Source organism: Aristolochia californica, unplaced genomic scaffold, assembly GCF_029961685.1.
Source record: "Aristolochia californica isolate CCGP_79_NKW_82.1479 unplaced genomic scaffold, dmAriCali1.0.hap1 SCAF_10, whole genome shotgun sequence".
NCBI classification, from domain to species: Eukaryota; Viridiplantae; Streptophyta; class Magnoliopsida; order Piperales; family Aristolochiaceae; genus Aristolochia; species Aristolochia californica.
The window spans coordinates 2,614,204-2,626,079 of NW_027181771.1; the positions used below are offsets into that span (position 1 = coordinate 2,614,204).

At 38.8% G+C, this 11,876-nt stretch overlaps 1 protein-coding gene across 2 annotated transcripts; it reads right to left on the reverse strand.

The window, feature by feature from the left end:
• Positions 1-242: 242 nt before the first annotated feature.
• LOC137940270 (beta-1,2-xylosyltransferase) lies at positions 243-11,876 on the reverse strand. 2 transcript variants are annotated; one of them, XM_068785234.1, is made up of 4 exons: positions 11,015-11,876; positions 10,306-10,455; positions 844-1,567; positions 243-733 (listed from the first exon to the last, which is right to left on the reverse strand). In XM_068785234.1, the coding sequence occupies exons 1-3, from the start codon at positions 11,702-11,704 to the stop codon at positions 845-847; spliced, it is 1,563 nt and encodes a 520-aa protein (XP_068641335.1). In that variant the 5' UTR covers positions 11,705-11,876; the 3' UTR covers positions 243-733; position 844. The 2 variants fall into 2 exon arrangements, with proteins under 2 accessions (XP_068641335.1, XP_068641327.1); XM_068785226.1 differs by having other exon boundaries at positions 243-1,567.

Genomic DNA, 11,876 nt, shown 5'->3' on the forward strand with positions numbered 1-11,876 from the left:
CTGGTTTAGAATTTACTAGTTTCCGTTTTAGATTCATGAGGTGGGGATGAATTTACAGAAACCTGAACCAGCCTGAGTTGCATCAAAAGAGTACTTGGATGTCGAATTTTTTTTTAAAAAAAATCTGAATATGTAGAGAAGGCCATTGCAGAAACCATTACATTAATAATGCAGGCAAAGCTTCAAGAAAATTTAAAATTTTGATCTAACAGAACCACAACTTGAGCTCAATGTCTCTTGTTTTTTATAAAATAGATTTGATCTCCTCCATTTTATGTGATGCCTCCTCTGTATCTCCTTATTTTGGTAGAGATAAGGTGTTCGAACTTCTCCTTCAAATCCAGATGCCTGTCTTGTAATGAAAGTTTCACTACTTTAAAATTGTAACAACCACCTTAATCTTTTCACTGGTAACAACATTGATATCTTTATACAGAATCTGTTAATGAAATGAATGAAGAATACACAGCTACGTCCAGTCTCTGTCGTATTTACCGAAAACATGAGAGAAGAAAATTAGATCACAAGTAATATTACACTAGGGACTAACCGTGTCAGCTGGATCCCCTCAGAAGACATAAGGGATTACAACCTTTTCTGTGATTTCCGTATTCAGTTATCAGAGAGACGTACCCCCCATTACTAGTCCTGGCAGCACCAAGAGAGATGAAGCCAAAGGGTAGTGCATCCTTGCTAAACTTGTAATCTACCTTAGCTAGTCACTGTTTGGATGCTGCAAAACCAAAACGTTCAAACGGGGCTGGTATTACTTCAGCATCCAACTTGAATCATATAAGAGACTGGAAATTTTTTGAGTAAAGATCCAAAAGAGCAGAGTATTACTTCAGCAGCCAAGATTGCTTAATATACTGCTTAGTCTGTCAATGACTTCAGCAGGGTCAACAGTTGAACCAGGAAGATTAATGACATGATACTCTAACCCTTTCCATTGCGAAATAAGAGCAAAGTGTGGTCGCCTAAACTCGATGCTGATAATTTCCAGCACTACTGTTTTTGGTGTAGCGGCAATTACATGTGTAAGACCTGCCCCATGAGCACCAATAATAACAGAAGCATCTTGAATGGCATGCAACTGCTCCTTCATGGACATATGAGCAAACAATCCATTTACAAGATTTACCTTGCACTTGGAATATCCTGATGCCCAATTCTTTAGAGAAAGAAATACCTCCTCTTCATTACTCAGCCTAGATTCAACTTTGCCCCGGTGACGTGGGTGAGCCAGATAATCTTCACGCCGGACAAATAAGACATTAAAACCCATGGATGACTTTGTAACCCAGTCTCTGTACAGTGGAAGACCGAAAGCTGCTCTAAGCATTTCTCCAAACTCAGACAATCGGGCAGTTTTACCATCATCTGGGTTTTCTGAGAGCACACGAGCAGGGACCCCCTCACAACTTATGCTGTCAGTTAAACCTCTAAAAAGGGCAGTTTCATACCCCAAAGGTGACAAAATTGCATGTCGGAAACAGACTGAACCTGTGAAGCTCTTGGCATATCTCACACTAGAAAATAGTGCTTCCCAAGTTTCTTCCAATGGAGTCTGGCAGTTAGAAGGAATGAGAAAAAAAAACAAAGATTAGAGAAACAATGATTGAGGTACATCCAATCAATTTAAAATTGACAGAAAGGTTCTAAGGCATAGTGAAAAGTCTACTTTGAGTCTGTCTTGAAACTATTAGGTAATAAAGTTAGCAATTAGTCAGTTGAAGTCCAAAACCATCGACATTTTATTGTTCTAGATAAAAAATTGCTTTCATAAATGTCAATTTTTTTAGGTTACAGGTATACTACCTGGATTTCCAATTATTTTGTGCTCCTAAGTTAACTTCAAGTTCAGGGTCATTGAGAAAAGAGGTGTGCACAATTCAAGAAAACCTTTCTAACAGCTTACCATCGAATAATAATGTTTATGGGCCTCACAAATTCTCTATTCCAGAAAAATGTGTTGCAAGTCTGATTAGTCCTATAAGGGCTGCACTTTTGCCTAAACCATATCATTTTTGTACTTGTCCTCATATTATCGTTATTTAACATAAAACATGTAAAGCATCAGAAAACAAAATTGCCCTCATACTAGCAATTTTTTTAACATAAACCATGTGAACCCTATGTAAATAAGAGCGAGTGCAAGTGAAGCTATCTCTTGAGCATATCCAAAACACTCACATAGGAAACCAATTCAAAAATCTTGTAGAAAATTACATTAATTTCTGTAGAATTAAATTCTTTGGTATTAATCATCAATTCGACATCATTTATAATGCCACAAGAAAACATGGAAACTATAGCAGCCAGTTTATGTCCAGTTTTCTGAAAACAAAAAGAGCAGAATACAAAACTTCAGATGAATCCATCACTGGAAGTCTCATCATGTTGACATAGCAATTCAACCATTGAAGGGATTGGATGAGGTATTGAAGATCCAGCGGTTCCAGCAACTACTAGTCTTAGTCAGGATTTTCAGCATACAACTATGTGATTCAAGTTAAATGACAAGATATATCATCTAGAAAGTCGTCAGCATACTGCACTATCACCCATAACACTTGGTTCTTTGACTTACAACTGCAAAACTCAACATAAAGAATTTATGTGCAGTTGGCAGCACATGAACACCACCCTCGCTCAGATCTCTACTCTATAGAAGGATTTAGGAAGTCATTTTTTTCTCACATGCCATGTAGTTCTATTAGAGTACAGCATATTGACTCTCAGATGGCAAAATGGTGTTAACCCTGTTGAATTTATGGAAAAGAGAAACACTTCATTAACTTAATTGTAATCAGAGTACATGAACCTCTATTTATAATAGAGGAAGGTAACAGAATCCAATTACAATTAAACTACTTTTGTCCCAATTACAGCCAAACTCTAACACTTAAAGATAAGTCCTAGCATAATTAAATAACCCAATATAAATAAAAGACTAACATAACTAAAATACCTTTAAACTGAAACTCTTCTGTGAGACCTGCTTCTGTAATAATTTTAGCTTTGTAAGACTTCTTATTGTGTAAGACTCATCATGCCACCTCACGTGATCATGGTGGGTCTATATCTTATGGGCTTGGGCCCATCTTCCAACACTCCCCCTCAAGCTGGAGGTGAGAACATCATGAACCCAACTTGTTGCAAATGATATATAGGATCTTCTCATAGAAAATGGTAGTCCTCCATATCTTCCAACACTCCCCCTCACGCTGGTGGTCTCTTCCATGAGGCCCATCTAGCATAAGATAAGTGAGAGTAAAATCACTCCAAGCCATATGACATTACTCCATACTCTAGTCATAACCTATGTTGGATGTAGGGCACACTCCTATCTTTTGTAGGTAGTGGATCAATATGCAATGCTCAGAAGTATAATAAAACTCCTCCATCACTGTGTCTAAACCCTAGGAATCGACTCTCAAGTGGTAGGATTAATAAATACCAATTAAGGGGGGTAACGGGTAATATAGATGCAGTAATAAGCTCCTCCATCACAATGTCCCAACCCGGGGCACCGACTCTCGAAGGTAGAAATGGGTGATAAGTGGGTCATGCATGTCATTCACAAGACAACGATAAAAGACTCACGGGTATATATATAAAAAAGTCTCAATGGACTTAAAACACCAACTGAAGCAACACACAAGAGGTTGGCCCAAAGGGGTAATTGAGAGTAAAATAAAGGATTGTAGGAGAGAGGCTACCAAATAACTAATGGGTAATGGGTAAAGAGGAAGATAGGATGCTGAGGCTACCATTTTTTCAATAATAATGTCTCATCCAAAGAGATACAATAGCTGCAACTGAAATGGGCCTGGGCCCATATAACACAACCAAAATAATAAAAATCCTTGTAAAGGACCCATGAAATAATCCAATGCGAGTATCTGCACCAAATAATGTGTTGACCAAGGAATATATTGCAAATACCTCAAAATAATAATCCAACCGGAGAAATAGAATCGAATTGCGCCAAGTCAAATAGTAGACCAATATAGCCGAGTTGCGGCAGAAATATATGTAAAACTTGGGACTTGGACCCATATACCGAGGCAGAAAAATAAGTGGGCCAAGTTGGGTTGACATGAATGAGTTGACCCGGACCAGGTTGATTCAGTCCGAGTTGGCCCAACCCGCTGGGTTAACCTGGCAGAACAGAACTGGGTCACTCGGCAGAACCAACGAGTCGATTAAATGTTTCCTAACTTAGGGAAACATTTAATTCTTCAACAGTACCTTTGTCCTCCTCTCGACACCAAATAGACCGGTTGTTCAAATTTTTTTTCTAGATTCTGGACTCTCTGAAAGGAAACAAAAAACGAAAAGCAATGATCCAACAATGAAGATAAGTATGCAGGTGCTGGAATCATCAATAAGTTTCTGAATGATAACATCAAACAACAACTTCCCAATATCAACGGCAAGACTTCCCTGAAAGAAAGCAACGTAGACCAGAGGATAAAATGTATTTTCAGAAGCAGAGTTGATAGATTATCAACCAGTGGTTTCTGCGGCAAAGCAAAATAATCCAGCGATCGAGCCAATGAAGTTGACGAGCGAAACAATGAAGAGACAACTTAGTAAGTTGTTGGAACTGCTCCGTCGTGATACGCTGATAATGGCAGAATTTGTATCTCGGTATGGAAATGCCAACGATGCACAAAAGATCAATCCCGAGAACTTTCTGGAAAAAAAAATCAATCCAGAAGTGACCTTCAAGAAAAATAAAAATTCCAGCGGAGAGCTTTCTGAAATAAAAACCAATACCGGAATAACAGAGCGAGAATAAAATTCAAAAATACAATCTTCCAGCTTGAAGGCAATTTACTGGACGAGATTGAAGGCCGCTGGAAATACGATCTTCCTTCCAGAAATAATGTTGGAGATAGCGATGCCAACCAGCAAAGCAATCAGTGTGGTGTAGCTTTAGAGATAGAGAGGGATCGTCACGGTCGGCGATCATGAACCAAAAACTCCCAGAAATAGAATAGTAGTATAAAGGTGAAAACGTAAAGCAAATAATGGGTATAGGGATAGAAAAAAGATAAATACGAACCTAAACTGCTAGAGATAATAGATCAGAAAAGGATCACATTACCTTTGTGGGTTGACCGAGTCAACTCACAGAACCTGCTCTGATACCATGTTGAATTTATGGAAAAGATAAATACTTGACGTACTTGTAATCAGAATACATGAACCTCTATTTATAATAGAAGAAGGTAGTAGAGTCCAATTACAATTAAACTACCTTTGTCCCAATTACACCCAAACTTTAACACTTAAAAGATAAGTCTTAGCATAATTAAATAACCCAATATAAATAGAAGACTAACATGAGACCTGCTTCTATAATAATTTTGGCTAAGTAAGAGTTCTTATTGTGTAAGACTCATCATGCCACCTCACGTGATCATGGTGGCCATATCTTATGGGCTTGGGCCCATCTTCCAACACACTTGGATATGTGGGTCTTCCTTGGTCATGTGGGTTTGGGCCCATCTTCCAACAAATCCATCCTTCTAGAGACTAACTTTATTGTTTTTCAGATAACCCATGAATTGGCAACGATTCCACCATAGGCAGAATTGGCCAACAACACGGGTTTCCATATAATATTAATATGGCTACCCGCTTTGTTTGTGTTACAGACTATGAAGGTCTAGAGTTACATACACAATTTTGAGACAGAGATGGAACATAGCTGAACCTGAGAAAAGAGGGGAAGAGGATGAGCAACAAGGTGACAGAAACCTCAAAAAAAATCATTGAATTGGTTTTTTCACAGTCAGCTAGATTAAATATTCTCACAATAAAAAAACAATAGCGGCTGATTTTTCAGCAGCTATTGAGTTGTTTTTAGCACAATAAAAAAAGAATCAGACAACTAGATCAAATATTTTCATAGTCGAACACAAAATCCAAAATTGCTCCTAGCAAAAATCAACAGCTATTGTCTTGGTTTTTGCATACATTAAAATAATTGGGCCCGTGGGCTCTGTAGAATATATAAGGTAGGTTGATGAACCCCTGCCAATAGACACAGTTTTTCCAGTGTCTCAGCAGAAGACAAAGATAAGAGATGGCGCTCAATCTGACCAACATTGTTTCCTTCATCTCCTATTGTGTTCTCCAGCCTCAACCAGTGACAATTGGGGGTAAGTAAGAAGTCTGTCACAGGTCTAGACCTTGCAATGAAACCTTGATGAAGTGATCTATTGTTCGATGCTAGATGCTAGAGGCTCCAATTGGGAAGCCAAGGACAAATGCTTCCAGACGATATCAGATTTTGAACCTTGATTGCAAGACACATCCAAAAAGACAAGCAGCATACAGGGGAAAAAAGCAGCATAATAGCATATTATCTTACTATGTTTTAAGTTATTGTTCATTAAGTTGCTATTTTTTAGTTGTCAGTTGCTTTATTTTAATTTTAGCCATTTATTTCAGTTACAACTTTAAGGTAGGATCAACTAAATGATCCATTACTTTGCATTTTGTAAGAAACCCTTATACAAAGTGTCAGAGTAGATAAAGCTCTGCTTCTGGTATAGGTTAGGATCTGTTGGGCAAGTTAGGAGGGTTTTTTTTTTTTAGTAAAGTAGGCATGCTCCCATCCTAAAAATGGCCAGCCACCTCAGAAGGTGTAGCACTCATAAACACAACAGATCCCAAGCCAAACAAAATGTAGAACAGACACCTTCTCTCACATCTAAGCTCAATAGAACAGACAAACAGATGGACGTGAGACATGGATTAAAGAATTGGGTACAAAATGAGCTTGAACAATGCATTAATAACATGATACGTCAAGTCTGGTTCCATCCCAAAATGGCAAGCCATCTTAGTAGACTCATTTGATAATTTATTAACTAAAAGAACCCGAGCCATATCAGATACATGAGACAGCTAGAAGAATATGGGTAGCAAATCAGTAGGTAGCATACATGTATGCTTACCTATAAGTTCAGATGCCAAAGTGATCCGAAGATTATTATGAGGGTAAAATTTCTACGAGGACTGAATGAAAAACAGTATGTGCTGAGTCAAATGATCAGTGCAGACGAACCACAATCTTTTAAGTGCTTTCCTTACTAGCATTAGAGAATGGTTGGTCCCTTGAGTGAAGAAAGCAGTGTGGCATTTAAAGATGCATTTGTTTTAGTTAATCCTGGGTCCACACCTATTCATGGATGTGGTGAGTCTTTGATAGGCCAAGTTCAAGATTCAAGGGCAGCTACGGTAGAGGGAGAGATACTCGACAAAGTCTTCATTGTGGCATATGATTTCATATGATTTAGAAATGTTAAATAAAGTTTGGTAGGGCAGCACCTGAGGAAGAATCAACAACCTCTACCACAAAAGATGCAGACCCTGGAGGGATAATGCTTCTATATATGAGTAGAATTGTCTCATTCAGAGTAAAATTAATCAAGTTGTCTGACAAGCCAAGCAGAGAAGCTTTTCTTTCCAATAAGAAAGATGCCTTTCAAGTCATCTAAGAAGGGGGATGCCAAAGCAACTTGGAAGCTCTTCCAAAGAAGAGGGGGAGAGGATGAGCAACAAGGTGACAGAAAGAAATGCAGGCTTGCATCAGAAGATAAAATCATTGACACTGTGCAGTGAAGACTTTGAAAATATAGACACCACCAACAAATAAGCTCATCTATCAAGAGGAGGGCTTCAGCATAAATAACCTGATCAATGTTTCTATCACAAAACATATGAATCCTTAGCAAAACGAAGAATGAAGGTCTCATGCAAAAACAGAAGAGGGAAGAACCTAGAACAATCTTTTCTTCAGAGCAAATGCAGAAATGATAGTCAAAGCTTCCTCTACAAGTATCAGACCATAAGGCCTCGTGTACGAGGATTGATGGAGAGAGGGAAGAGAAAGAAGAAGTATGAAGTATTCTTAAATGAGGATATAATTTAAATTTTTTTGGATTGGGTCTTTGGCTCAACAGCCACATGGGAGGATGTCTCGTGTGAGGTCCTGGGCTCAAGTTTTCATTCAAAATTTATAATAAACCTCGCAATCTCCTATTTCCTTACAAACAGCAGTTTGCAGCCTCTTAAGTATCCTTTCTACAGTTACAAAGATGCCCCTCTTTTTCCCCAATAACACACACAAAAAAAGGAAACAGACAATAAGTAACCCTACTAATGGGAACAAAATGACCAAAATACCCTTTATCAGAAGTAACATATCTAATCCTTCTTTAATTGAGAAGACACTTCTGCAATAGAATGAGAATTTGGCTCTCTTTGAATGTCAATGACAACCACGCATTACACCTCAAAACCCCAGTAAAAGGAAGCCAAGACCTCCAGCATGTACCTCTATCCCAGTAACCATTGAGCCAAAGACAATCAAAAAAATATGTACCATTCTTTGGCTGTTCCTTTTAACAGCTTGACTTCTCCAAGACTTCTTCAAGTCCTTCAAATTGATCTTCATGGACTTCCACTTTTGAAGTTCTAGGCCCAAATCTCTCTCTTTAACTAAACCTAAGACTGCATCAACATCCACAGTTGAAGGTTAACTCTTCCTGAAGTTCAAATATCTCCTGTCAGCATAGGTAAAATGCTTTGAGGTTTTAATGATTTAGAAACTTCGGCAATAGACCTCCTAAGTGGCTAGTTATTTGAGGATGGACTTGGCCCCTTAATATTTCACTATAGAATCAGAGCCAGGTCTGAGCCCTTCTGCGTATCTGTCTGGTGAACCATCCATACAGTCCAAGTTTCAGACCTATCCATCTATTTATTCTATCGGACCAGGATGTGAGATGGGTGCTAGCATGTGTAAAAAGTCTAACATCTGAAAATGCCTTGGAATTCTAATGGTTTATAAGGTTGGGCAATAGACCTCTTATGTGGCCCATCCTTTTAGGATGGAACCAGGCCCAAACTTCACATCTATAACATATTTTTCCAACAATGGGGTATAAGTGTTTGACATTTAAGATGTCTAAATATATCAAGAGGCAAATGCAAAAAGTGTGTATAATGAATCTTTCTACAACCTCCAATCGCCCAAAAAATTCATGCGACCATCACTGGGAAAATCAATAAGAGAAAGGACCACCCAAACAAGGTTTCCTACTTTCCTCTTATGAGTGAATACTTGGAGTGGCTTAGACATTTGTTCACCTTCACTGGGAACTAAAAAGGAATCAAAAAATGAGAACTCTTAAGGGTAAGATATTTTCACCACTTTTCTGAAAACATGGGGTATCTTGAATGAATGTGAAATCAGCAGTGCTATATACTTTCCTAACTTTTGCTCTTGTTAAAAGCTAATGATATTGATGGTGGATGTATCATAGGATCTCCCATGGGGTAACATGGTTCTTTAATTCCAATCCCAATTGCCACAGATTATTCCATGATGTCTATAAAGATTGTCCTGCCCAATGGTCTCCGAATCCTCAGAGAAAACCTCTCATTGGATCATTATACACGGAAGTGGCAAAAATATCACCCTGAATAATGTAAGCACACTCCATTTAAGTATCATGGATCTCTTTTATTACTGTGGTTCACTGATCTCATCTGTCATGTAAAACATATCACCAACTCCAGAGGGTTGGAAAACTAGTGTATAAGCAGATCAGAGCCTAATAAAATGAACCATAAGCACCCAAAAAAAGACAAAAAAAAATAGTTAATTGTAACATCTCAAAGCTCTTAACAAAATTTCTGTTTTCCTTTTCTACAGATGCACAGAGTCGCAAATACAAGAATTTGCTCATTCCTTAGCAGAGAAATCATCTACACATTCATGTCTTAAGAAAACCTTCATGTACAAGTTTTACAACTTAGCAAATGAACAAACTTCAAACCATCAGAAATTATTATGTCAACCACACATTACATGACCTTTTTAAAACTAAAAGCTCTGCACTACCATCACTCAACATGGTCAATGAATGGAGATACTGACATGAATAGAATCTGCAGAAATAAGTGCAGAAAATGAGACTTCAAACAGGTACTTTATGGAAAATTTTGAAACCAAAGGTAGCATGTAGACTGTTTGCCAGGCCAAATAGGCAGTTTAGCAGACTCACCTAGCGAAACCAAGTAATATATTCAGGGCCTGCCAAATTTGCTTGCACATCTGACATGATACTGCCCTTTTCATTTATTTCTATCTGATTTCTTATTTTTTAGTCATCTGATTCTTATTTTTAAAACTTACATTGCACACTTCCAGTCAAATAACTGATATCGTTAGGAAACTCAAGAGAACAGTTGAAAGTGATAAATGATTTTAGATACCTTGCAATGGCCATCCACAAAAACCAAGTGAGGACGCTTAGGCAAGCCAATGACTCTGGAAGCTACATATGCACTATACCAATCTGTAACAGTATGGAAAAGGTTTGCATACTCGAAGCGAGTTACTAGTAATGTCGTATCTTCAACCCACTGCAATTAAAATTCTATAACTCATTAACTGAAGAAAAATGCTAAACAATGCAAAACTTGCAGAAAACACATTTCATACACAGCTCTCAGAGAATTATGCATCCATCCGACTACATTCTAAAGGAAAAAATTAGAACTTCAATTTTTCTTAAAGTATAACGGGATGAGGTACTTCGAGTATGAATAGCAATGCATATCTGCATACTGAATCACGATTTGTGAAACCACCTAAATCACAATTTTTTTTAACAAAATATAAATCACAATGCATTGCAACCATATTCAGATACAAGTGGCATTGTATCGTTTAAAGCACATATATTTCATAGCCCGACATTATCTTCCAAGTGAAATAAAACCACTGCAACACTTGCATGGTAGGTCTCATTGTCTCTTCCAAGTGAAATTAAGTCATTGAAAAGAGATTTAAGTTTCATTCATTATTCCTCCATGAAAAATTACTTGCACCCTAAACCGGACTACTTGAACAAGCAAAAGTAACACGTAAGTGAAAGGAAGAGAAACTCTGAAGATAAGACACAGCATTTCAAATTCTCACCTGATCGCATTGGAACTCTCTGTTGTCCAGTTCAACAGCCTGTATCGAAGCGATGAGATCCCTCATTGTATGCATAGATATCTCGCCACGTGGGACATACCGATCAAGAAATTCCTCAGAAGCAATCCGCCTTGTACCATTGGACCACTTGCCAACCTTCACCGCGAAAGCTCCCGGCTCGAACTGCGGCATCTCTTCCTCCTCCCCCCGCCCGATCACAGACTCCAACATCTCGCCGCCTTTGGACATCCGAATCTTCGCCGGGTCCATCCTCAGCCCTCCGCCCTCGCAGATTGAGCTCTGTAAGGTCCGGCTATGAAAACACCGAAACCAACCCCTAGTAGAGGATGACTCGTATCGGGTACCCTCCGGCGGAAGGACGACGTCGATCACGCGGGTGAAGCCGTTGCCAAAGTAACCTTCACAGGATTTAGATAGAAGATTTGGGTTTTGGGTCCACGGAAGGAAGGATGGGAGAACCGGCCAGGGTTTCCCATTCAGTACAATAGAAGAGCGGTTTTCGGTAAAAGGGTAACGGTTCTGCCGTAAAGCTTGGAGGGTTTTGGGGAGGGTCTTGGACGGTATATTGTCTGAGTGAGAGAGAAGGAGGTGAACAGACAGGAAGAAAAACAGGTTGAAGGCGAAGAAGAAGAATATTTTGGCGTAGAGCTTTCGGCTACTTCTCCTCATAGTTTGCCTCCCCTCCTCGGTCCTCCCTCCAGCCCAGAGGTAACCGAAAGCCAAAGAGAGAAGGCGTTGGGATCAAAGTGGACTCCAGGCAGGACCCATCGCTGAACTTTGAATCATATATGGGTGGTTAGGCTGGGAGAGACATTCTTAAAGAAACCCTTCAAGATTCTAA